A 27,833-nucleotide genomic window follows, 5' to 3' on the forward strand; every position below is an offset into this window, starting at 1 on the left:
CACTGCCTCGGTTTCGCGACAGTGCACGTCTGCAATGTCCTGACGGGGGTAGAGAGCGCAATACCTTTGCAGCCTCGATTAAAACTAAAAACTGGATAACAAAAAGAGATTTAGAAAATTTAATAATCAAAAGTAAGGTTTATGGTGCTTATGCCATGATTTCAGAACGAGAATAAAGTAGTTAAGATAAAAACTGGAAAAGGAGCAATGATTTATGCCTCCCCTCCCTCAGGACTCTTGGACAGTTACCCTGTCGCACCAACATGGCGTCGATTCTTGATCAGTATTTGCAGGCTTCCGCGGGTGAAAACTTAAACCCTTTTCTTGGACCAGATGTAAATGAACCGGTAAGCGAAAACTGCACTCTTACACTCTCTTCTTGAAGCTAGAAATAGGGAATAACTGCCTCAGTTTAGGGTCACCTTCAATTCCTTCTCGACATCTGAGTTCCTATTGAATCCCAAAGCCTTTCATTATCACTGCATATACGCTTTTATAGCGTTAAGCCTCGAGCAATTACAACTATTAACAACTCTTCTTTGTCCCTTTATGAATTGGAACAAAATAAAACAGATCTCAACTGGGTATATTGACGTTAGAAGCGAGGATGAAGTGCCCATTTTTCGCAGGCAAAGGATGAACTTCAGGTAACATAATAAAGCTTAAACTGAGAAGCCCATAACTTCCTATCGTCAGTGATCATTGTTTTTAAATACAAGAAAATTTAGAAGGCTTGTCTTTTCTGGGAGCACACATTTTGTCATTTGTAGGCTGTCTCAGAACCCGTCCCATCCCTCCCCCCTCCCCTCCCCTTGCCTACACCCAAAATTCATTCAAAATATTGTACAATTCCGAATGTAACCTCCTGAAATGTTAGCCGTGCTTAGGTGTTCAAGTAGACTACTTCCAAAATAGCCAAAAACCTGGGCCCAGTTGTTCAAAGCCCGATTAACTAATCCTGGGTTAACATGAACTTTGATTCAAGTATATTTTCTAAGCCATAAGGATTCGTCTAAAAGATTTTTGTCCCTAAGTCTTGCCTTAGACTTTTCTTCACCATTAGCTTAAAATGAGCCTTTAAAACCATTTTTAATGAGCGAGATGAAAACCTCGGTTAACTTTTAATCCTGGATTAGCATTAATCGGCTTTCGAACAACTCGGCCCTGGAGTGAATGTGCTTGGGGGGACTGGGAAAGAGGCAGTCTGCTCACTTGCTCTGGTCTTGTCATGGGTATATAGTGTACTTCATGGTAAGGTAAGGGTGACTATATGCATGCTCTTAAGTGTATATGACAGAATTTTTATTATTTGTTTAATAAAATCTTAATGTTCTTGTATAAAAATAATAATAAAAAAAAACATTCCTTGTCAGTTTTTCTTCCCTGAGTTTGAGGCATAAAAGTTTCAAATGCCTGTCTTCGCTGGAGATGCTTCTTCATAAAAAAAAAAGGAGCCAAAAGTTGGAAATAGGGAGAAAAACTGAAATGGAGAAAAAGTGGTACAGGAAGAAAACAGAAACAGTGGCACAGGAAGAGCAAGAATGTTCGCTCTCTCAAGCCCCTTATTTGTCTGAGCCGCTCTAGTGTGAAAGTGGCCTCTACGGAGGAGAGAGTGCAGTTTATAGACCCTTCTCCAAAATGGCGGCCGAAAATTCAAATAAGTTAAGAACATATACCAGCACTAGAAAGAGCACTTTTACTTTTAATTAGTAACCCTGCAACGTTTCAGCATATCAGGTGTAATATCAGCTGAGAAAATGTAAGTTGAAAAATGAAAAATTTAGATGTTTGTATGACTTGGGGTATGACGTATACCCCCAGTCACCCCAAGTCATACAAATGTCTGTAAATTTGTCAAATTTCATCTTACATTTCCTAAGCTGATATAACACTTAACATGCTGAAACTTTGCAAGGTTACTAATTAAAAGTAAAGGTGTTCTTTCCAGTGCTGGTATCAGTTTTTCATTCAGTTCAATTTTAACTCATTCAAATCTGTTTCCGCCATTTTGGAGAAGGGTCTATTGTACACGTCTGGACAATTGAATACGTTGTAAGTTGTGGCTTTTCTGCAATCACTTCTCATTACGCCATTGCAGAGTTCAATTTAGTTTGTAAAAAATCTATGAAATCTTAATTCACATTTACAGTAAATGGACTAAACCTTCGCACTCTGAATATTATTTTAGTCACCTTAGTTTGTTATATTTTTGTGCTGACACAAGAATACATCAGGGATTTAAAAAATGGCAAGACACGTGAATTAAATTTTATGAAAATCATGCAATGTTTTTAATTTTCTTCCAGTGACACGTGAATTAAGTTTTATGAAAATCATGCAATGTTCTTAATTTTCTTCCAGTTACTTAAGATTTGTTATATTTTATTTTGCAGGCCTCCAAGCAATATTGTGGATGTTGCAGTGAGCAACAACATAGTGGCTATAGCTTTAAGCAACAATGAGCTAATGAGACTTGACTTGTCCAACCCCAGTGAAATAGATCGTAAGTATGGAAAAAAAAATCGTAGATAATAATTATAAGCTCATGGATATTTCTAATAGGCCCACATTTTTGAAGGTCAGATTTTTTATTTTTAATTTTTTGAATTTATAAATCCAGAGAGTCTTTGGAAAAATTTGGTCTTAATTGTCCGTAAGCTGCAACATCAATCAGAATAAACAATATCATTATAGAGCTATGTTTTGCCAAATGAATGTTAAAATAATTATACTACTGACAACTATTTTTATTAGTAGACTTTCTCAAAGTCCATCTTTGTGGGAGTCCAGTCAGATTGCTTCTGTTGAATTTGGGGAGATATTGACCTGAGAAACAGCTTTAGTTGGGGTCAGGTCATCCCCATTCATGGTGAAATTATCCAGTCATCAGAAAACTGTTTATTTCATATGCAGCATGATACTTAATGTCACATCCATATTTTTCTGGCAACAATACGCAAATTAAATTCTAGTCCGTGTAGGTGGGACAAACCTCGCGACTTCGTTGATTGTCAGTCACTCTTTCGGCGCATAAAACGACAACTTGAGGCAATATGCACAAAAATGGCAAATTGGTGAGACACTGAATTTGCTTATCCTGAGCAAACTTACTTTGTGTTTGGCTTCTTCTAGGTGTTGATATCACCAAGAGAGTAGATGATTCCATCCATGGCATCTTCATGGACCCAACAGCCAGGCACATCATTGTCTGTATGAAATCTCAGGAGTCTTTCTATTTGGCAAGGAACTCCAAAAAACCCAAGCCATTGGCAAAGATGAAGGTTTGCAAAGAGATGAATATAATTACTATTAATAATACTAATCCAAACACTGTGAGCACTGTGCAATACCAATTTTCAATCGGAGGGTGTAAACTGCAGGTTAATAAATAGAGAAAAAATAAAAAATAATAAAAATATAAAACTCGCATAAATACACTCGCATAATAGAATGTTTTACTGCGGTTTAGTTGAATGAATCTGTTAGATAAGTTCGTCATTTGAAAGCTAATAGAACGTGGATAAATGAAATGATTTGGAAGACTCGATGAGACAAATGTCGAAAATATTGCTGTGTTTCATTGTTTGTTTAGGCGCAGCTTCCTGGTTTTGCTATTTCGGTGTTGAAAAAAAATTAGGCTAAGTATCAGGTCAAATCATTTGCGCATTGGTCATTTAAACCCCCCATTTTATTATGCAAGTGTATTTATGTGAGTTTTATATTTTTATATATATTTTTTCTATATTTTAATTTTTAACCTGCAACCTGCAACCTGCAACCTGCAGTTTACACTCTCCGATTTCCAATAGCTACTGAATTTGTGAGACTCAAACCACAGGAAATGTACTGTCTATTTTACAGGTGGACAATAATGGCATCACTTGTGATTGATGATCTTCTCTTTTATTATGAAATGAAATTAAATAAAAGAAAGACCCTTAAGCAGAAAAAAATGCTTAAGTTGCCTACTAAATTACTGCAAGGGTCTTTCTTCTATTTAATCTTTTGCCCATAGTTCAAATATATGTTTCATGTATTCATATCCATGATATAAAATGTTGCTGTTGTTGTACAGTTTTTGTAAGGTACTATTAATGCCCTAGCTATTTAAGAACAAACGGCCCCAAACGAAGTGTTGCATAATAGCATTTGTTTATTGATAAGTGGTCACACTTGAGCTTAGAATAGATTTAGTGTACATACAGGTGTACGTAGAAACTTAAATTACTATAATGGAGGTTTTAACGCAGTGTCCCAAGCTGGGGGATCAGAGTGGGGAGGTGGGGGGCATTCCATTTAGTTTTCTGTGAATGACATAAGCCACCAAGACAAAAACACCTCAGCCACTCTGGTTATTAAGTGGCCTCAATTTACTAAATTTGTATGGAATTGTTCAGTTCCATAACTGTGACTCATCCATGTAATTTTTTTTCAGGGACATTTAATCAATGCCATTGCTTGGAATAAATCCAAACTAACTGAGAGTTCTACACAAACAATTCTGCTGGGGACAACCAAAGGTTTGTTGTTCATGTGTTGATAGTCAAATGCTGTAATAAGCAGTGTCATGCACGCTACATACATGTATAACATCTGAACACTTCTTCAGTTTGCTTGAATGTAATTTATAATAATTAGAAAGGGTACATGTGACATATATATTTTTAATATAATATTATATTTCATATTGATATACATTATAAGGGTAACTTAAGTGTCATTTTGTAGTTAATAATAAATTATTACATAATATTTTTAACTTAATTATTTAATTATTAATTAATTTAAAATTAATTATTATCTAATGTAATTATTAACTAGAAAATGACACTTATGTTACCCTTATAAGACAAAATATGGATGTTTCTTAGTGCAGTCTAAGGATAGTGATTTACATGTATACAGTCAGTGTATTTCAAAACTGGAATCCATTGAAGTAAGTACTGTCAGTCGATGACTGTGTCCAATTATTGTTCTGTCCATAACTTGAATCAATTTATTACTAATTAAAAACAAAATAATTTTTACCATCTCTTAGCTAATATTTACGTTTAGTCTGATTTATTCTTTTGCTCTGATAATACTCTGTAAACTATATTGTATTATATTTATTTTGTGAACTAACTAAAGACAATTGAAAGATGTAAATGTTAGTTCAAGTTAGTGGTTTGAACTTGAAGCACGCTGCATGAGATCCCGAGGACGGATTGCAGAACAACAACAACAGTCTGAAGTTATGAGACCTAAATTTGCAGAGGACATAAAGATGTTCTTGGTTGCAGTTTGATGTTCACAGTCCATTTATTTCATTTTATCTTTTTTGTTTTTCATTTTCAAAGGCTTGATATTTCAAACAGAAGTGGAACCAGAAGAGAAGTTTTTTCAAGGTGGATTGGAAAAATTCTGGAAACAAGTGAGCGCTTGGTCATTGTTCAGCTATTCATGGCAGTGACAAATGACAGAATCTTTATTAAGTCACAGCTCAGTGTATGATGTGACCAAATGTGTGTTTGAAGTTACAAAATGTGTTGAAATGACCAATAACATCTGGACTTCATTGACCAATCAGGTTAACAACCAGAGACGTATGTACCACCTACTGACGTTCCACAATTCACTTGACTCCGTAGATGACTTCCGCTCAGGTTGTCGAAACATCAGTTAAAGTCATCACAAACAGTCTTTCTCAGGACTACACTCACCTGGATGATCATAATTTACGTACTTATGACATAAATATACATATAGCATCATACACTAGTGACTTAACATGCTAGTCTTACATCTCTTTCTAACAAAAAGTGCTCAACACACAAAAAACTCCAACATGCTGACAACTTTGTTGTTTAGTTTTGTTGTTCTTTGCATTGTATTCCAGTTGTACAATGTCAATTCTAGCGGCGACCCAGAAGAATCAATTTACGGAATAATGTTTGAGAAGTTTCCTGCAAGTCCAAAATCTGACAGGAAGTACTTCATCATGGTGTCAACCCTCAGGTACAGGACACTAAATTACGCATACATCTATTGTGCTTTCCTCATGCATGGAGCTTAAGATCATTCTGCACCGAGAATCTATGGTACATGCACTCTGCATGGTCCTGTGAACAGGCTCTTTGTGGAGAATAAGCGGAAAAGAAAATTGTCAAGCAGAGTCCATCCCACTGAGCTTGCCAATTTTCTTTTCATGTTACCTGGGTTCCCATTCTGCCAGCTCTGCTGGCAGATTTTCTTTTCATCCTGTTCCCACTAAGAGCTTGCTTTACAGCTAGCATGAGCTCTAAGAAGTTGGAGTACACTGTACATTTCCACTGGTACTGAGTTTATCTGATTCCAGAATCATTACTTACAGAGCTTGTGTCTAATGGTTCCCACCATTTTTTGCCCACTGTGCTATCCCAGCTGTGGTTCGATTAGACCCTAATCACTCTGCAGCCATGTTGAGCCTCGGGGAAATAAAAAGCTTTGTTTTTGCACAGCAAGCCTCGGCCAGAAGCAAATTCAGTGTGAGGCTTGCCGCGCAAAAACAAAGCTTTTTATTTTCCTGAGACTCGACATCACCGCCGTGTGATAAAGGTCTTTTGGCTAAAATCATTAATATAGTTTTACTGATTCTTTTTGCCCACTTTCCAAAGGAGATTTCACTACTCCTCCATTCCCTGCCTACAAAATAGAGCATATTTTACTTCCGTCAATGGTATTTTTAACCTTAGTATATTAATTTTCTTGCCTAGAAGCTTGAATCAACTTAAAGCTCTGGACACCCTTCCTCACATCTGTGTTGTACCATTTAAATAACTAGACTGTTTAATCAAATGAATCAGCTGAGCAAACAAAGCAATCAGTGAGAAAAAGGCCCTGAGGAGGAGAGACAAATTCCACTCAGGGACCAGCAGTGAAAAATATCATCCATTCCAGTTCTATAAAGAGTGGCAATTTGTGAGGGGGGAGGGAGGCAAGCATTCTTCTCTACATTACAGCAATTGCCCTTTGATTTACTGCAATCTAAAGTTACAATCTGGTTGGCTGCAACTTTTTTGCTTTATGTATGTATATGCAAACAGTGTGACTGTATTCTCTCACCTTTTACTGGGTTATAGAGCTTCCTTTGGAGTTCTTTGTCAAAGAGAGGTCCTAAATCATTCTATCGTCTAGCGTACTGTTATTTTCATGATTTTTCACTGTTCTTTTAACCTTTCACGGCAGCCGCATGTATCAGTTTATTGGTGATGCATCAGGAACAGATTCATTGGATTTTCAGCCATTGTTTGCAGATTATGAAAACAATCCAGGTATTGATCAAAAGCACGAACTTTCATGTGTCTCTCCATACCTTGCCACCACCTGATTTGGTCTTTTCTCCTCCTTTCCATTCTAGCTTAACCCTCCTCCCCCAATCCCTCCTTTCATTCTTCTCTATCTTCCATCTGGCTTCCTCCTTCCTTTCCATTTCACTTTCTATCACTCATCTTGAAATCTCGTAAGATACATGTTTCACCTGTTTGTCATCATGTCTTTTTCTCTTTCCTTCCTTCCTTCCTTCCTTCCTTCCTTCCTTCCTTCCTTCCTTCCTTCCTTCCTTCCTTCCTTCCTTCCTTCCTTCCTTCCTTCCTTCCTTGTTTCCTTGTTTCCTCTCCCCAACTTCTTTCTCTCCCTCCTTCCCTCCCTCCCTCCCTCCTTCCCTCCCTATCTCTCTTTTTCTTCCTTCTTCCCTTCCTCCTCACCTTCTTTCTTTTCTTTTATAGATCTGCCTAAATAATTTTTTCTTTCCTTTCCTTCATTTTTCTCCCTTCATTCTTTCTTCATGTCTTCCCCTCCCTTCTCTTTCTCTCTCTTTTACACCCTTCCTCCTTTCCTTTCTTCCATTCTCTCCTTCCTTTCCTTCTTTCTTTATTTCATCCTTCCTTTCTTCCTCCCTTCTCCCCTTTCAAGATTCCTTTCTTCCTTCTCTCCCTCCTTTCTTCCTTCCCTCCTTCCTTCCTTTCCTCCCTCCTTCCTTTCTTCCCTCCCTCCTTCTTTCCTTCCTTCCTTCCTTCCTTCCTCCCTTCCTTTCTTCCTTCCCCCCCTCCTTTCTTCCCTCCCTCCTTCTTTCCTTCCTTCCTTCCTTTCTTCCTTCCCTCCTTCCTTTCTTCCCTCCCTCCTTTCTTCCCTCCCTCCTTCCTTCCTTCCCTCCCTCCTTCCTTTCTTCCCTCCCTCCTTCTTTCCTTCCTCCCTTCCTTCCTTCCTTCCCTCCCTCCTTTCTTCCTTCCTTCTTTCCTTCCTTCTTTCCTTTCTTTCCTACTTGCTTCCCTTCCTCCCTCCCTCCCTCCCAGGTAACGAAACCAATTTTCAAGCCTTTGCATGACATTACATAATTATTTCTGATTATGTAAATCTTCAATGAACTATAATTTCTGACAATCGTTTTGAACTTGAAAATGATGTCATGACAACTTCCGAAACATCATTCGGTTTTATTGTTAATTTTAACATGCTTTAAGAAAGATGTTTGGAGTAATTAGTTTTTTCATGATAATGATTTTATGAAGAAACTAATTATTATTTACAATGTAGAGGACATTTTATTTATAAATTTAACTTATTTCAATAAATTAAAATGTATATTTTCTTGTGTAGCACCTTTTCTTCAGATGCCAGGTGAGCTGGAGTCCAGTGAGTTAGCACTGTTTTACCCAAAAGTCAGAGGCCTTCCAAGATCTTTTGCATGGCTCACAGGTCTGTCATTTGTTTATTAACCCGTTAAGCCCTAACAGTGATCAGTATCAAATTTCTCCTTAAAATATCACTACTTATTCAACCCCTGAGGTTGTAAGAATTAAGGATATGATCACCCACAAGAAGGTGAATTTTCTTGATACAGTATTTTTATATAGTAACTTCTCCCAAGTACTTTTATAAGAAAAGTATTGAGACAAGAAAGGATAATTTGGTCTTTGATATTAGGGGTTAAAGTGTTAAATAAAACAATGTGCAGTTCCAGAAAATATCCATACACTGTACTCCCCCATTTGATTTTTTTTGTTGTTTTGCCCTGCAAAGTCTTCACTGGCAGGCAAATAGATGTACTTAGGTGTGCATATGTCTCTTCATTTCCCAGGGAGTGGTGTTTATTTTGGCCAGCTGGACTTCAACCCTCAAGAGTCTTGTGACAACATCACAACAGAAACAAAACTATTGCAGTATCCTTACTATAGATAATTGGTCATGCAGGAAAACACTAATTTCAACACCATGTGAGACAAACATTCAAACAAATTTAACATGCTCTTTTCAATGAGATGGAATGGAAGGTTTGCAAAGAATAAACAAATTAAGGTTGGCTTAGCAGCAAATTCCATAACAGTGGGCACCCCACTATTATTCAAAACTAAAGTTTTTCTTAAAATCTTCAAATTTGGCCTAGGACATACCAGATTGGTTCCATAGTTTCTCAAATTGTGTCCACTTTGAGTGAGGGCCTGAGGGCATTGCTATACTACAGTATGGACATTGGGTGCCTGGGATATCCAGGGGTCTCCACTGACAGCCAGACGGCCCCTTGACAGAGTACTGCTCCCACGGCCAGCAATCCCTGCAACCCAGACATGAGCCCCCATGCAGGACCAACAGACACCTGTCACACTAAATTAAGGATGGTGCCTCCTAATAGAGAAGTTTTTTTTCATGGTTTATGACCATAAGAAAATATAAAAATGATAGAAAGCTTTCAAATACATAACATGTGTGGTATTTTTTCCAACCCTAACCCTTAATTCTTTCTGAAAAATGCATGGTTATCCCCCAATTTTTTCTTTCTGGATTTCAATAGCCCTTACTAAGATTTTTATTTCATGCATAGTCATAAACCAAGCAAAAACAGCTTTGAATTACAAGGGCCCTGAGATGCACCGAATACATGCGCAGTAGTAAAAGGAGGCGCCATCGTTAACAGTGGAAAAAAGGGGAGCGGGGGAGTGGAAATGCTAAAGTAAACCCAGCCAAAAGGTGCACCCTGGCAATCCCTTGGGAGTCCAAAACTACATGTTGTGGACTGACAATCACTCGACATAAGCAACGCCTCTTCAGAGCATGCACTGGCTGCTAAGACTGCTGACCAACACACTAACGGAGCCACTCCATCACTCCATGTTGTTAACTCAGTTAAATTGCATGTAACTTCATTCGAATATTAATTTTTAAAAAATCAATAACATTTTGTCCTTCACTACATTCAAGATACAAGCAAACAGATGGAAGAGACAATGCTCCTGCAATTTCAGTTGGACTCACTGGTTTCCATGCTCTAATGCTTTACAAAAACAGGTTCCAATTTAAATGTTTATAAAATGTTATAATCTGTCAAATTCCTGACCAATCAGTTGTTTCTTCATTTATCCCCGAAGTTTTGTAGCTACATGATTATGATTTTATAATGCCTATGCTGTATTGGTTTTTGTTTCTTGATAATCAGGTTTGAGGCAATATCACTTCTCAGTGAACAAGCTGTATTTGAAGATCAACTTCCTCCTCGGGTTTGTATGACTGTTACTAACTTAAGGCTCTTTTGGGGGGTACATACGTAAGCCTGCTATTTGAAATGTTGCCATTTCAGAATATAGTACGTAAGCTACTGTTGCAATTTCATTTTTGCATATAACACAAAATTACTAGGATTATTAACGTTGCTGACCAGCAATGAAATTTCAGATAAAACTTCAGATGCAAAGGAAGCCATAATTTGACACCTTTTGGATTTGTTTTTCTGGGAATTCACAGTACACCCTCAGTAATTCTAGAGGGCTGTTTTTTTTGTGTGTTGTTTTTTTTTTTTGTTATAAAAGGGGGGATTGAGCTATCTCAACTTCTAATAGAATTACATAACTTGGGAATTGATGGTAAATTGGTTGTGTATGCTAGATTAATGGTTTGACATAATATGGAACCTTTATGAGTTGCTTGATAGCAGATTAAATTTGCAGCATAACATTTTCAAGTGTACATGTATAGTGCAGAAATGCATCAAATATAACCATGTTTGCATAAGGTAGTTATGCCTCGGTCAATTTGAGCAAGGGGGAGAGGAGAATTGACTAATGTATTAGGAGTAAAATCTCTAAATGTAATAATGTAATACAGTAATAGCCCACGTATAAGAACCTGAATTTTTCAATTTAGCCTAAATAGGTTCTTATATAAATGGTACTTAAAGCAAATTTAGGCTACCAAGGTTCTTAAAATAGGTTCTTATATTTTCATAAGAATTTCATCTGAATATACTATATATATTATAAATATCATCTCATAATACAGTAAAATGGCAAACACAATGGACATACAACATGGTACTTAAGCTTGAAAGAAAAAAAAGTTATGTCAAGTTACTTTTAAATACATAATGATCTTAATTCAGCAGTTTCTACCTATACACTTTCACAGCAACCCCACTGATAAGAACCTAACTTAAAATTTTAGCCTAAGTTGGTTCTTATGTGGAGGGGGCTTGAAATGAAAATTTTAGCCTAACAGGTTCTTAAAACCCAGGTTCTTATACGCGGGCTATTACTGTAGGAACATACCCTTCCTGGGAAAAATATGTGTGCCACATTTGACACACAAATTAAAATTTATATGCACATTTATGAAAATGTATAAAATTAATAAATTTAAATTTATAAAATAAAATTATTAAATTTATGAAAATGTATGCAAATTGACGAAAATGTATGCATTTTATGAATAAAAAGAAAATGCACAATTTTACATATTTTAGTTTGTGGTAATATCTTGGATGTGATCCTTCTTTAAGAATAAACAGACAAAACCGGATACACCAGCCACACAGACAAAAAAAATGTGTTGGAGTGGTTCAATAAATGTTAGTTTTACTTATGAGTTTTAGTAAGACTTGTCACTTCACTGACAAACTCACATATTTTCTGTTTCTTTTTAGTACGGTGCGATGAGAGGTCTGTGTTTTGACATTGTAAAGAAGACAGTGTGGATCTTCTCTGATTCCTCCGTTTTTCAGTACCATATCACAAGGGAAAGCAGGTACATCATACATGAAGACTAAGAGTGCTTTCCATTTTCTAGAACTGCATGGCCAGACCTTGGCTAGCCTGATTCTCAGACAGTCCAGGTCGTTTGCAGCGGAGAGAGTGTGCGGACCTGGACCATCTGAGAATCAGGCTAGGCCAGACCAGCCAGTCTGGAAATTGAACGCATCATTTTCAAGGGATGGTGCTGCAAAATCTTGAAAACTATAGTAATCTCTCCGAAACTGGTATGCGCTGTTTTGGAGAAGGACAAGGATAAAACTTTAAATTAGTACATTCCATTAACGAACGAACTGGTCTGGCTAGCCAGTTGTCACAAATGGATTCAAGTGCCCTTCAACTGCTTTGGAGAGCTAGAAACAGCACACCTTGCTCATCATAACTCCCTCTCCCCCTCAGATGGGAACAGCTATCATTGATACTGCTACTGCATGTTGACATCCTTTTTGATGTACATGTAACGAGTACCATATAAACCTTTCATCTGACTTTTTCCCCATCCATTTTTGTGCCTGTTTTACTGAAATTTCAGTTCCATCCTTACACTTTAGAGATGTTTGGAGAATGTATCTGGAGAGAGGAGAGTTTGAATTAGCCAAGGAGTATTCTAAGGTATGAAAATTACTGTAGAACTGAATCACTTTTTTTATGTATTTCAAACTTACTTTGTATTTCATTTTAACAATCCATGTCCCTATGAGAGGTTGATTTGATCATTGTGGGGAGTAAGTTTGTGAGCTCATCGTTATTTTTTCAAGCAAAAAGTTTTGCACTTCAACTATTATTACTTCATTGCCCATACTCCAAAAAATATGTATTGAATTTATATTTACAAAACTAATTTAGTTATTTCAGCCTGAATAACTAGTGGTGGATAAAACTAGATGCTGGAATTAGTAGACTTTGAAATGTGTTTGAAATCAGTTTGGAACTTTTTAACAATTTTCACAGAATGTTTCATCCTAGGTGGCCTAGGGGCAGTCAGTGGGGTGGAAGGGATTTTCGTGGGCGAATGTTTAAAAATAAGCCATATTTTTTTTTCGTTAACTTAACTGCCACATACACATACAAAATTCAGTCATGCTACTTTAATACTGGAAACTGATTTTTATCCAGACTTTTTAATGACACACTTTGTTTTCATTGACAGGACAATCCAGCAAATTTAGACAAAGTTTTAACGAAGCAAGCTGAGGAGCTGTTTGATAACAAAAGGTAAATTTGAAATTGAATTAAAATTTGAATTTGATTGATTGTTTGATTGATCTATAGATAGGTTACAGCTGTAATAATTCATTTATTGAACCACAGACAGACAGACAGACAGACAGACAGGCAGGCAGGCAGACAGACAGACAGAGCAGATGGCTAGATAATTATGGACACAACGAATGTTCTGACTGAGTAATTGACCAAAAGTACTGACTGTCCTTCTGACCGACTGACTGACTGAATTATGGGCTGATTGATTGATTGACTGACTGGTTGCTTGGCTGATTAGTTGATGGATGGATGGATGGATGGATGGATGGATGGATGGATGGATGGATGGATAGATGGAATTGGATTAATTGATTGGTTGGTTGGTAGCCTGTGAACAGGCTCCCAGTGGGGTATAGGGAGAAAAGAAAAATAGGCTAGCCAGGCAAACGGAGTGCTATACCCCACTTGGGAGCCTGTTCACAGGATAGTTGGTTGGTTGGTTGGTTGGTTGATTGAATGATTGATTGATTGCTTGCTTGATTGCTTGATTGATTGACAAACTGTTTGATTGGCTCTTGATAGCTACACCAGTGCTGCCAAGTGCTATGCTCAGACCCAAGTTTCATTTGAGGAAGTCGCTTTAAAGTTTATTCAAGTGGAGGAGAGACAGGCTCTCAGAATGTTCCTCCTGAAAAAGATGGACAGCCTTAAGATTCAGGTACTACACTGTATGGACTTCACTTTCAAGGTTTAGCTTCTGTGTGTACTATTGAGCTTACTGTTACTGGGTCCTTTATGGCTCACGCAAATGTACTGTCATTAGACTGATATCAGCTGTCTTCATTTTAAAGGATAAGACTCAGATGACAATGCTGATTATGTGGTTAATAGAGCTGTATTTAAATGACCTGGGCACTTTGAAGGAAGAAGGTGCTAGTGCGAAGAAGGAAGACTTAGAGGAGGAATTCAGAAAATTCCTTGCGCAAACTAAAGTCAAGGTGAGTGGGACTAAAGCCAAAGGATGTGACGCTAAACGAGGCAGGTCTAGCCTAGTCATACTCACTTCCAGTTGTTAATCAACCACATGTTCTTGTAGCTACCTTCGTAACATCACCATTACTGGTGAGATCGGTCCTAGTGGATCAAATAATCTCGCTGCCATTCAAAGAATGTTAATTCGCTTGGTAGGTTCGAGGTTCCTGGCAACGGGGACTTATGTTCCATTCTTCCGCATGTCCTCGAGCCGTTTATGTCACAAGCGTTTTTGCTGTAACAGCATAAACAGCTACAGGCAGTTGCAAAAAGGTTGATACTCCCTCACTGAAATAAGTAATTTTTTTTCGCAAAATAACACTATCTTGTTAAAAGATAAATAATTCGCTGTAATTCTGAACACCTCCCCCCTCCCTTCAATAATGATGGTGGTAGGTTTTTTGAAACAGTATCCTGAAAATCTGACAACATTGTGGAGGGAAGGGGGGGGGGGGGGGGGAGGGAGTTAAGGCAGACTGCTTCTTTGGAAAAACGTTAAAATATGAAAAATGTCCTAAAGTGATCATACACTTGATCAAGAATGTCTGGAAATGCTTTCAACATGCCTATATTTTTCCTTGGACCAATTCTGTTTAAATGCGTGCAATTATTCCTTTTTCAAGGATAGAAACTTTTCTTTCATTTTGGTGTGTTTGTGGTTTTGGTTTTTATGAGACTCTGCGATACATATGTTACAGTCAACTCTGTGGTTAGCTGCATCAGCAATGTTCCATAACTTAAAAGACATCTAAAACTTGCATTTTACGACTAAAACGTATGAATTAAAGTTTGATTTCATTTTTATTGTAGACTTGTCTTGACCAAAACAGAAAGACCGCTTATGATTTGATTGCCAGTCATGGAGATGTAGGAAACTTGATATTCTTTGCGATGCTCATGCAAGGTTTGTACCAATTTGAAATAGTTGAAAAGTAAAAGGACGCCATTGTGAAAATGGCTATTTGAGTAGGCCTATTTAATAGGATGTTAACATTTAAAACCATCCCTGGAAAAACGCTAAAACCATCCTTTCTGCTGGAAAACTCCGCTCCGCCAATAAAGATCTTTAGTTATGCCTAAGTACAATTTTGAAACCTATAGAAAGGGAACTTTTTAGGTAACTGCCCCGATGCTGTGAAATAATTTTTCAGAGTTCTTAAGAAGTTTTAAAACTAGTGTTAAAACCCTTTGATTTAAACGTTTTTTCTAAATCTAATCATTGTAATTTGTAAGCCTAGCACTAGAGTTACGATCCCAAGGAACTTTTCCTTGTTCCCCTGTGCGCATGACAACCTGATACTTTCCAAGTAGTTGAGCTAAATATTTGCCATTTTTTATTTATTTTTATTACTGTTAATAACAATTTCAAAACTTTCAGATTTTGAACATGTTATCAGCCATCACATTCAACATGATGACTTCCCAGCAGCGTTAGATGTTCTTACAAAACAGGTAACTAGAAAGAGTTGACACATCATTCCGAGAGCACAAATAATTTAATATATTGGAATGAGGTTTTGCCGGTTAGCCGATATGGATTGGTGACACGGTTGGGTTGTTTCAAAACCATTTGCCATCTTCCAACATATTCTTGTTAAAAAATAAATAAACAAATAAATTTAAATAAATATACGATGTTGCCGATGGGTTAACATGATTTGATTCATGGCACCTGACGTGACAAGTAAGTTTCAAGACCGGTGAAGTGCCTCAATTGTGCGCGGGCGTGTTTCCATAGCGTGTAGTGCCTAGAAGCAGTACTACTTATTACAGGTCGTTCAACATTGCTGAAAGTGTAAAAAATGTTGAAAGCGGCTTATTGAAAGCGTGTTGAATCAAATTGAAATTGGTTTAAGCTTTCATTCAACATCCATACTACATTTCCTTTGTTGCGGAAAATGTTGAATGGTGTGGAAGCCGTTTGAACACTCCGTTCAACATTTGTCCAACATTTGCCCAACATCCAATGTTGGTCGAATGTTGAAACCGTTTAAACAGGCCTTTAGACTATAGTCTCATATTGTTTCACGTTCGTTTTGTGTATTTTAGACCGATACAGAATTGTATTACAAGTTCTCACCAGTGCTCATGCAGCACATTCCACGGGAGACAGTTAAGGCATGGATTGACCAGAAAAGGAAGCTGGACCCGCGCAGGCTTATCCCCGCTCTTGTCCACTACCATCAGCAAGGCAAATCAACACAGGTACAAAAAAAAAACGTCAAATGATAGTGAAAATATCGAATGTGAACATTACACAATCCCTCACAGGGATCCCTCACTGCAGCTTCGGCAGTTTTCAGTGATAAATACAATGAGGCTCGAAGAGGATTGGAATCCATGACCAAGCCTGTGCAGCTATGTGCAGCTGTGCACAGGATACCCAAGAACGTGCGATATTAGTGCAGCGTGCAACCTGGAGTGGAGCTTTCAAACCAACTGGCAGGTCATTGGCAGCTGGTAGCTGGTCAAGGGTAAATTCTATATTGTAAACGCTGGATGGTGAATAAATGAAAAGGAATTGATATTTTATTAAAGGAACATGTACTTAAAGTGAGGATGGTTGATTTGGAGTAAAAGGTCTAGTTTGCAAATTTAAGCAAGTTAACGGAAAAGGAACATTAGGGGTTATTTGCAGGTAGCAATAATTTTATGTGAAATTTACAAAAACTATATATAAAGTTGAAGTTAAGGCAGTATTTTTTGTTTGTTTATTTATTTATTTATTATTGATTTATTTTATATATGTTTTTGTGATGGTCAATTTTTTCTGTTACAAATGAACTTCTCGAGAAACGGGCACCTACCCATTTTTGCCCGAAAAGAAAGGACCTAAAAGCAGGGTAGCTACCCTGCTAGCAGAGGTTTCTTTCTGGCAAGGCTTTTAGCAAGTACGGAGTCTTTGGCGTCTCTAGTATTTCTCGTAGTCGGCTTGCTTACTTCCCCGAGAGAAACCTCAGGGAAGTAAACACGCCGACTACGAGAAATACTAGAGACGCCAAAGACTCCGTACTTGCTAAAAGCCTCTGATACAGAAACCTCTGATACTAGAGTACAGGGTAGCAGACTGGTACCATTAACTCTGTATTTCCTCTTTCCAGACTGAAGAAGCTATCCGCTACCTAGAAATCTGCATAGAGAAACTAGGGAACAGGGACCAAGCCATCCACAACTACCTGCTGTCCTTGTACATTGAACAGGAGGATGACGAGTCTTTACTGCGGTACCTACAGATGCAGGGCCAGGTTAGTATTGAAGAGATAGGAGAGACAGGTTGGTCTAATGGTTAAGGTGCCGGACTTGTAATCCGGAGTTCCTTGGTTGAAATCCCGCTCTGACCACTTGGATTTGTTTCTCAGTGGCCCTGTTTTTAAATCCAAGGCCACGCTTTGTAAAAACCCGACTGGTTTGCCTCCCGTCGGCTTTGACTGCTCAATTGAACCTTGGGCTCCGGTATAACCGACCTATAGTGCATGTGTATTTTTGTTCGTTTTTTGTCGTTTTGGCTCAGGTTTGCGGGTTTTATTCTTTGCATGTAGCTTTCAATTCCTTCGGGAAACGGTGCCCCAAGATTTTTTCACTTCGTTGCGCTTGGTTTGGAGAAAAACCCATCGTTAAGAGTACGTTTTCCACTTTTATCCCAAAGCAAAACACAAAGCGGTGTATAAAATATCGTGACGTTTCGTAAAGGAATTGAACGCCACATGCAAAAGGTTCGGCAAATCTAATCCAAAACAGCAAAAAAATCAGCTATGCGCTGTAGGTCGGTTATGCCGGCCCAGATCGCCCCAACTGGTTTTGCCTGGACGGCAGTTCATTTGGGCATGTACTTGTTGTTTGTACTAACGGAAAGCCAGAGGCGTGCCTACTGTATGTTTCTGGCTTTATAGAGGAAGGGTGGTCTGCGTCTTGGGAATGTTATTGCATGAGACTTTTAACCAATATTAAACCAGACAGAACTGTTTTCATTTGAATGGTTGAGAGTAATTTCAAACAAAGCCGTTGAAAACTAAAACGTTTGGACGGGGATTAAAAGGACAATTTCATGTTTTCATAATCTGTTTGCCCTCGGAGCACCTTGAGTTCCAGGTTGAATTGTAATTGGGAAGTGTTGGTTTTTAAGGAGGGAGGAAAACCGGCGTACCCGGAGAAAACCCCTCGGAGCAGGGATGAGAACCAACAACAAACTCAACCCACATATGACGTCAACTCCGAGAATGGAACCCGGACCATATTGGTGGGTGCTCCCCACTTAAAAAACGCGGGATCTCCAAATAAGTTAGTCGTGGTATATTGTGCATCATATCCTTTTAGTACAAAGCCTATCAGGTTGCATCTGAAAAAAAACAAAAAAACAAAAACAAACAAACAACAACAAATGATATCTTGTGGTGAAAATATAACAAATTGCAGGGAAGGCATAAATACGATTGCTTCAATCATGAACTTATTTAGCTTTGTTAATGACAGGACCCTGAAGAGGTGTGTTATGACCTGAAGTACGCTCTTCGACTCTGCTCCGAACATAACAAACAGCGGGCTTGTGTGCACATTTACAGCACAATGGGACTCTTTGAGGAAGCTGTTGATCTGTCCTTGAAGGTATCTCGCTGGATGTATTGCCCGTTCCGAAGTTCAAATGGAGACTGGGGACGAGTTTTTAAATTTTCATTTAATCAGAAATTGGAGCCCATCACAAGAAAGATCACATTAAAATGAGTCAGTTTACCAAGTTTGAGTTTCTGTCGTTAGATTGCAACTATGCAGAAGGCTTTGGGAAATTGGAAAGATCAGAGACTTTGTACGGATTTGGGGGACGTTGTCTTAGAATTAGGGACATTTGTATGGAATTTGGACGACCTTTGACGGGTCACAGCCTGGTTGCTATGCAATGAAACATAACCAAACTTGGTGAACATACTAATTTTTATGTGATCTTTCTAGCAATGGGATTCATTTCTTCATATGACGCAATTTGAACAATGTATAGACAACGGCCCAGTCCCTTTATGAACTTCAAAACCGGCAATTACTGTTACGTTGAAATGCTTCGACTGTTGCTAAACGTTGGAGTGCCAATTTATAGAGTTCATATCTTGCCTTGGGCCCAACACATTGCAGAACATGTGTTTTTGAGGTAGGCGGCGTGGCCTAGTGTTTAGACGCCGGACTTGTAGTAAGAAGGTCCCTGGTTCAAGTCCTCCTTTCTGACCACTTAAATTGCTTCACAGCTGTCCTGTAGTAAATCCTAACTCACGCGTAATGTAACCAACTATTCAGCCTCCTACTACGGATGATTCGAGATTCCATGTGTGTCACTTAATTTCTGTTAATTTGCTCAAATGGTAGGTTAAACTTCAAGTGGACTTACCTCAGATTTTGCAGTAAACCAACCCCAAAGAGCTGCACGGAAAGCTATTAATAAAAAATGCGAACCTGCACTTTAAGGGCAACACAGGCTTGCCTGGGAAACGTTTGCCTCCAGCGCCCGTTAAATTTTATGCGCCAATATAAACCGCCTCGCCCGCTCTCCATAATAAATTGATCATGGATTGATGCTCTTGTCCTTCCCAGGTCGACGTAGATCTTGCCAAAATTCAAGCTCAGAAACCCCCTGAGGACGATGAAGTGTTGAGGAAGAAGCTCTGGCTGAGAATTGCAAGACATGTGGTGGAAGAAGAACGAGACGTAAAGAAGTAAACTACAACGCGTTTGTCTTTCCACTGTCACTGTTTTTACAGTCAAAACGTCTCCATCATTGATATCGCTTGAATCTTCGCAAGGCTGTTGCCTAAGAAAAATTTCATGCAGCCCATAAGGCTAAAAGCCGAGAAGTTAGGAGCCCAACATGTGAGATGTTAGTTGCTGCTGCAAAAACATTTCGGCGCCCAAAGGAATGTCTTGGTCGCCCCAGGCTATCGGGCCCCTGTTAGGCAACAGCCTTGCCATTAAGGACGGTGCCTACTATTGTTACTGCGCATACCTTCTGCGCATCTTGAGATACTCGTATTTCCTATGGGTGGTGCCTATTAATACAGGGATATTTTTGCGCAGTTTAAAACTATGCGAAGAAAGCAGAACGTTACAAGTGCTCTTGGTATCCCAAAAGAAAATTGGGGCTAACCATGCATTTTTCAGAGATAATTAAGCTTCAATTTAGGAAAAACTGCCATACATTGCTCTATATTTTGGCGCTTTTTAGATATATTGTTGCTCAATTATCTCTGCAAATGCGTGGTTACCCCCAATTTTGTTTTTGGATTTCAATAGCCCTTGCTAAGATATGCTTTTCCCACATAGTCATAAACCGCACAAAAATACTTTGGTATTAGTAGGCACCGTCCTTAACTTTACATTCTCTTCAGCGCTTTAGAACTTGCTTGTAAGAGTGTGAGTAGGGGTCTGAACGAAAATGATACGCGCAAAGGATGCGTGGTGACCACAAATTTTCAAAATAGAAAGAGTTTTGTTTTCTCGTTTTACCTTCTTTGAAAAAGGGGTACGCAACCCCCCCTCCCCCCCCAAAAAATCTACCATCTATAGTTTTGTAACAACAAGGTTTGTATACTGTTGTCTTTATTTTTCTTTGTTCTTCTTTGTCCTAGGGCTATGGAATTTTTAAACCAATGTGAACTGCTCAAGATTGAAGATATTCTTCCCTTCTTCCAGGATTTTGTCACAATTGATCACTTCAAGGTCAGATTTCCAGCTGCATGTATTTTTCAACAACCTTATTGAGCTAGACTACAAAAACAAAAGCAAAATAGACTACAAAAACTACACAGTTATGCGCTTACAAAAAAAGTAGTTACCCAAACGGACAGAGCAGGAAGGGCACGTGAGTACCCATGCGAGGCGTCTTCTCGTATGACGCCTCTCCGACAAGTGAAAATTGTTTGCCCCCCCCCCCCCCCCAAATATCTCCCTTTATTACTTTCTTTGTCTTTCTTTGCCTTTGTAGTTTCTTTGAACTGACCCATGCCGTGACATGATGATTGTCGCATTTTTCTCAAACTGATTAATGCTGACTCAAGTGTTGGTTATTCTTCTCCTTAGGATGCCATTTGCTCGTCACTCCATGAATACAACCAACACATTGAAGAACTAAAAAGTGAAATGCAGGTAAATTAACTAAATAATATTTACTCATTTGGTGTTAACGTTCCTTCCTACCCTTCCTCTTCGCCTACTCCACAGTTCAAGCTGGTTCCACACCATCCTCGGAAAGCCGAGCGAAGATCTCACGGGCGAGATTGGGACTGACGAAGTTTACGAACTTCGCTAGTCCGATTGTGCCCGTGAGATCTTCGCCCCATTCCGGCTATCTGCCCCTGGGTCTCCGAGAATGGCTTCACATTGGAAAGTTTGCCTTGGCAAGTTTTTTGACAATGCTGACTTTATCTTGTGTAAAAGGAAAACAGGTTTTCAGTGAAGTCGTTCAAAACCTGAAATGACCGTGTCTGAATTCGAACAAGGAGACTTGTCAAAGAAAAAACTTGCCAAATTTTGTCGCATTGTAGACCGTTCAGAGTCCCCTGTTTTTCCGTGGAATTCTCGCGACTCTTATGCTTCAATAGCCTGCGAACGCAGACGTATTTCCGGCTGTCGAGATTCTCTCCGCCGAAAGAGAAATACGTCTGCCGGAAATACGTCTGCGTTCGCAGGCTAATGCTTCGATCAAACTGCCGCCATCTTGGTTTGTAACGGGGAGCGCAACCTGGGGAGAGTGTCTGAGCTACCGAGGGGAGCGAGAGTGGGGAAGAGGAGATTTACCCGCCCCTCCTCCCACACACAATGTATCCTGACTAGGGGTACAAAGAAGTCGAATAGAAAATTACAAACTATGACAAAAAAGAAAAAAAAAAGAACTGCAGCTAGTTCTCAGTTTGGCTGTTCTTTGGATAGAAGGCATGTCCATCTCTTTCTTCTTACCGGTGAGCGAAGGTTTTAGCGAAACGTTTCCAACAGAAACGCGTTAATTTTACTCGTTGTGTTAGTACTCGGAAAAACGGTCGATATATTAGGAAGATTTTTTACACATTTTAAAATTAACATGTTGACGTCTTCCTTTAGGAAGCCACGGAAAGTGCTAAAACGATTAGATCCAACATCCTTGAAATGAGAAACAAGTAAGTGGAATATTTTAAGCACACCTAACGTACGTGGGTACCCTTACAACCGGAAATGTTCGCGACACCAGCATTCCAGGAGGTTAAATATCTGCAGAATATGAGTACTGATAAGCCATTTCGCCGGAATTAGCCGCCATTTTGAACTTTAGCAAACGCAGTGCATTGTATAGTATTTGTATGGAGTAATTTTCGTAGAAATTGATTTCGAAGAAATTCGAACTCGGACAACTTAAGGTACTTGGTTGAATATTTTGTACAAAGTGTAGTTTTGGTGGAAAGTGGGCATTTGCGTTTTAATTTTCCATCGGATTCATGCATTCGTCGGTGGTGTCCACGGGAAATGTTTCGGACAAACATGTGGAAAAGTCGGAAGTTGATAACGTAGCTTCTATCGTGTCTAGAGGCCTCAAGTTTGATCAGCAAACCGCCAGATTTTTACCAAATAATAGACATTTTGCCCTAAATTTTCATTTAATTTTTGGCTAGGCACTTTCAGTTTACAAAATTTAAATATTTCGGAAATTGAATCGTACACAAACATTCGCACCCAAATTCAAAATGGCGGACAAGGAGCATAAGTGACTTATGTCGTCAGGTAATTGAGTTTGAAAAAAATCTTGCCGTGTTCTCCTTACAGATACAGTCTAGTTCCTGCTCGAGAAAAGTGTGCCATTTGCTCCTATCCCCTTCTCACAAGAGGTTTCTATGTTTTCCCGTGCCATCATGCTTTTCACTCCGACTGTCTCAAGAATGAGGTGAGCTAATTTAAAATTCTTATTGTCGATCTCGTGAGCCCCTTGAAATTTCCAACTTTGAACAGCTGAAAATTGCACCAAAGGAAGCGCGGTTCAAGTGTACAGGAACTGAGCCTGGGTTTAGAGCGATTTTCAATCGAGTATCGAAAGTAATTACTCTTTGATTTTGCTTTGCTTTATTTCGCTCTGTGATTGGGTAGAAAAATGCGCGCCCATTTCTCACCTAGTGAGAACTGAGAAGCAAAACCAAACCCAATCATGGCTTGCTATTCACGCGTTTTCCCGCGCTTGGCGGCGGTTACATGTGTTTGCTTCGAATTCTGATTGGTTCACTGCGCGGTTTGCGCCAATTGTGATTGGCCAGAGTAATTTGGCGTTGGTGTTGTAACACTTGGTTGAAAACTGCTCTATCAAGTTGGGCTGGTCCTTACTTCGCGTACAAACATCGTATTTTTGTGCCTCCATCGAGCGTTTGAACAAGAACACCGAGTCATAATCTGGACATAAGTCGCTACACAACAATGGATCTTGTTTTTCTGCTGAAAAGAAATCTTGTCAGCAAACATTTCCTTCTGGACTAAAAGTTTGTTCAAACCCTGGCCTTACATACATGCATTCTGTAAGGACTGTTGTTGTTGTTGTTGTTGTTGTTGTTGTTGTTTTGCAATAACAATTGTTGTTTGCTAAAGCAATTATTGTTTGCTGCAGATTTTACCCAATCTCAAAGAAAAACAGAGGTATGTTTGCTCAAAATAAATAGTTTTTCTGTTTGTTTGTTTGTTTGTTTGTTTGTTCGTTTCTGTACTTCGCCGTCTATCGATAGGAGACTAAAATCGCTTCCCATTTTGTTGTTTTTGTATAGTCACATTTGACGGTTTTGGAATCTTTGACATGGATCCATTTGTCAGCCATAACCCCGTCAATATAATGCCCTAGTTCATATCTACAGTGAACCCGTTGATCCGTCAATAGGAAGCTAAAAGGGAACTCAAGCAAAACCAAAACACTTACTGAGCAAAACCAATCGCTCTGCACGTGCGTTATATGTTTTTGTACATTTCTTTGCCGTCCTCTTCAAAACAACAGCTTGAAGTGACCAAATTCAAGGTTTTGTGGAGAACGTGAGCACACGACGATGAATTTTTCATTCTTCTTCCTTATTTGAACACCGTTCCTATCAATTTAGTTCCACGATACTTCGCCCACAATGTACAACTGAAGTTGAACGAACTGGAATAATCGCGAAGCAGTGCAAGTTACGCGAAGTTATATTTTTAAGTGACGTTTTCGTTGCCGTCGTCTTTGCTTAAGTTCCCTAATTAAAATGTTATTAAGTACTCTCTCGTATAGTACAAGACAGAGAGAGACCGCATTATCACATAACGCTGTAGAACGACAGGTAACTCAAGCTCTATACTTCGAGTGTTTGTTGACCTTAGCGTCACTACTATAATTTGAACTTCACGATGACGGTTTCGCTTGTACAGTAGCGAAATTCTAGGGATAATTTGTATGCCAAAAGGAGTTTCCTATTTCAAGGTTAAAATACGAACTATTCTTTAACAAAAAATCGTCAGCTGAACTCCTTGTCTGTTTATGACTTGTGTGGTTTTTGGTCGATTCGAAGCAATTCTGGGGAATTTTAGTTCCACTGTTTCTACTTTCCAGATACCCTCACTGAGAAGTAGGAGTAGATGAACTAATAAAATGTATTGTATTGCTCAGATTTTCGTATGAGTCATTGTCTTAAGATTTGCAAAGAGCTAACTCAAGTTATTTTGTATTTCAGGGCCAAGGTCCAGGAACTGTTCAACCAGCTGTACAGGACACCAAGATCCGACTCCTCCACAGCCACACCAACCTCGAAAGAATCACTTAAGGTAAGCTTTTCATATGAGCGGTTTTCAATCGAGTCTCGTTAAAGCGCAACCAAGGTAATTACTCTGGCCAATCACAACTGATGAAACAACCAAAAAAAATAACCAATCAGAACTCGACGCCAACCGCGGAAAATCGCTTACGAGCAAGTCGCTATTGGTAAGTAAGTGCGAATTAGTTTCCAGGCAGAAAATACTCTCTTGCTTTAACTAGTCTTATCTCGAAAATCCTCCACCATGCTATTTCATGTCTTTGCTACATTTCACATTCTTTCAGATTTATCTTGTGCCCTAACAGTGATCAGCATCAAATTTCTCCTTGTAATATCAATGCTTATTCAACCCCTGAGGTCATGAGAATTAAGGATATGATTGCCCAAGGTGAATTTTCTTGATATTTTAACAACTTCTCCGGCCCCAGTACTTTTATAACAAAAGTATGGGTACAAGATAGGAGAATTTGTTCTTTGATATTAGGGGTTAAAGGGTTGAAATATCCTTGAGTTTTATCCTAAATTTTCCTTGTTCTGTTGACTTTTTCAGAATGAGTTAGACGATCTAATTGCATCGGAATGCCTCTTTTGCGGTGAAATAATGATTAGGTAAGGCATTAACACTGTATTGTTCTTTGGACAAGACACGTTGTATGGAAGATGTGCAAGGCAAGCCATTTAGGCAACGTTTTTATTTGCTATTTACTGAAACTTTGTTGCAGCCAGCCTCTAGTCATTCCATACGACAGAAGATTGTGACGTTTGTATTTGTGTTATTTTCTTTCAGGTCTATAGATCAGCCCTTCATCTTGCCGGAAGAATATGACAGTGTTCTTGAAAGCTGGCTGTGATAGTTAATTCAAATATTGTTATAGTTGTTTGTAATTTATTCCACAAGTTTGTTTTTTTTATTATCGAATAGTGAGCAAGGTGATAATCGCTCATAAAAAAATAATAAATAAATAAATAAAAAACGAGGAGGTTGCAATTAGGATACAAAATAATTATTGCTTCAAAAACTCATTAATAATTCATAATCCCATTGACCTATCAAATGGTCGATAATACATCACGTGGAGTGACTTTATATCGATAAACCTCCTCCTTATTAGTATGCGATGTTTTATCAGCTGATAAAACACTCCTCATTAGTTTACGTTGTTTTATCACCTGATCAAACACTCCTCATTATTTGCGGTGTTTTTCTCGTATTCTAATTTCCAACGTTTACAAAGGCATAATTGTTATGAACTCTCTTGACACACACTTTTCCAGGAATGTTTTTGAAGCCGTTCAAAAAACTCGCAGCACGTGTTTTATCGGGTCTAAAACCACTCGGCTGCGCCTCGTGGTTTTTAAATCCCGATAAAACACTGCTGCGAGTTTTTTAAACATTACATCATGATAAAAGAAATTATGGTGGTTACACCTAAAATTAAAATACAATTTAATTTCATCGTCCAAGGACCCTACCACGCATGCTCGATTGTTGACTATCAACTGTTAGTCGTCACTCACCGCTCTATTGAAAATACGGGAATCTGGTTGGCTTTGTTGTCTGTGCCAACTTTCCAAGGGAAACTTAAAGGAGAAGTATCACAGGGATTTTGACTTTTTGTGGTCAAAATGGTGTAACAACACCTTCTCTTAGTTACAAAATAATTCTAGAACATCAAGAAAAAGAAATCAACTGAATTCTTGACAGGAACAACTCATGACCTGCTCTAGTTCTCTAGTGTATTTGGAAACGAAACCGTGAGAACTTAAAACAGCTAGCCTAACTTTTTTGAAGCAGTCCATCTGTGGCCGGAGGCACCCTTCGATAGTCTTAGTACACTGGGGTGACAATCTACAACAAATTTGACTAACACTTTTAGGTTTCTGTTGATAAAAACGTTTTGGAGTTTTTGATATCACACCAAATTCCCACGATACTTCCCCTTCAAGTTCAGAACGATCGTCCTGAGATAGGAGCTCTCTAGTTTTATTTTTCATTAAATTTTCCTTCCAGCAAGAATCACTATCGTTACTTTCGTTGGTTCGTTACCTTCGTGTAGCAAAAATCTGTGCTGATCACCAGAGAAAAATCCTAGGAAAAGTCTTAGGAAAATGTTATCGCAACGTTCGTATCAGAGTAGTTCATTCGAGATGTAAAAAAAGAAAAATAAATAAATAAATAAAAATAAAATCGGTGTAGTGTCCATGACGAAAGATGCATACAAAATGTTTTTTTTTTTTTTTTTTGTATAAAGTTGGCCAAAAGTCACTAAAGGACTGCGCGCTTTATGTGCGCGCAGTTTAAATATAGATGGGACTCAGTAGGGTTGTCGTTATCAATGGTAATGAACTAGAATAAACCGCCTACTCATACTTTTTGTGGTCAGTTGTTAATTATTGCCAGTCTTTCTGCATGCTCTTGCTAATATCCCACCCATCCGTGAATAACCTTTCACTGTAGTATCTCTTGGGACGGGAAAATACGGGAAACGTCTTCAATCGGTACAATCCAAACGCTTTTTCTCAAAGTCCTTTATCTCCCTTGCTCGCTCAAGACATAATTATCGTATTTCCTTGATCATGCATCATGGGCCAATTTCAAATTCAGTATTTTTGGCTTTTCAGCATCAATGTATGAACTTGGTACCTATTTTCCCTGGTCTAATCCGGAGGAAGGAGGAGCTAACCTCGCTGTACTTTCACGGTAATTCCATAGCGATGAGAGCAGGGTGCATGCCATTCAGCTAAAAGAGTAATTAGGTAATGTCCAATTTGTGGGAAAGCGATTGGCATTTGTAGCTACCAATCC

The 27,833-nt window shown here is 38.7% G+C and overlaps 1 protein-coding gene across 1 annotated transcript; it reads left to right on the forward strand.

The window, feature by feature from the left end:
- The first annotated feature begins 188 nt into the window (after positions 1–188).
- LOC146450829 (vacuolar protein sorting-associated protein 18 homolog) lies at positions 189–27,398 on the forward strand. Its single transcript, XM_085099931.1, has 31 exons — positions 189–347; positions 574–647; positions 2,394–2,503; positions 3,133–3,281; positions 4,436–4,520; positions 5,340–5,413; positions 5,879–5,997; positions 7,207–7,292; positions 8,617–8,715; positions 9,098–9,179; positions 10,216–10,302; positions 10,451–10,511; positions 11,930–12,030; positions 12,587–12,647; positions 13,186–13,250; positions 13,821–13,956; positions 14,090–14,236; positions 15,081–15,174; positions 15,649–15,722; positions 16,320–16,475; positions 17,372–17,515; positions 18,741–18,872; positions 19,845–19,966; positions 20,876–20,966; positions 21,327–21,392; positions 22,344–22,399; positions 23,040–23,157; positions 23,866–23,894; positions 24,947–25,037; positions 25,578–25,636; positions 25,815–27,398. The coding sequence occupies exons 1-31, from the start codon at positions 264–266 to the stop codon at positions 25,876–25,878; spliced, it is 2,916 nt and encodes a 971-aa protein (XP_084956057.1). The 5' UTR covers positions 189–263; the 3' UTR covers positions 25,879–27,398.
- The last annotated feature ends 435 nt before the right edge of the window (positions 27,399–27,833 follow it).

The sequence above is a fragment of the Pavona decussata genome, unplaced genomic scaffold, assembly GCF_977016875.1.
Source record: "Pavona decussata unplaced genomic scaffold, jaPavDecu1.1 SCAFFOLD_418, whole genome shotgun sequence".
Lineage (NCBI taxonomy): Eukaryota > Metazoa > Cnidaria > Anthozoa > Scleractinia > Agariciidae > Pavona > Pavona decussata.

Bases quoted from the DNA above. Each gene is read 5' to 3' on its own strand.
- LOC146450829 (XM_085099931.1), top strand. From the start codon at position 264: ATGGCGTCGATTCTTGATCAGTATTTGCAGGCTTCCGCGGGTGAAAAC. The intron at 648-2,393 runs GTAACATAATAA...TTTATTTTGCAG, and splicing joins AGGCAAAGGATGAACTTCAG to GCCTCCAAGCAATATTGTGG. The intron at 22,400-23,039 runs GTAAGTGGAATA...TTCTCCTTACAG, and splicing joins ATCCTTGAAATGAGAAACAA to ATACAGTCTAGTTCCTGCTC.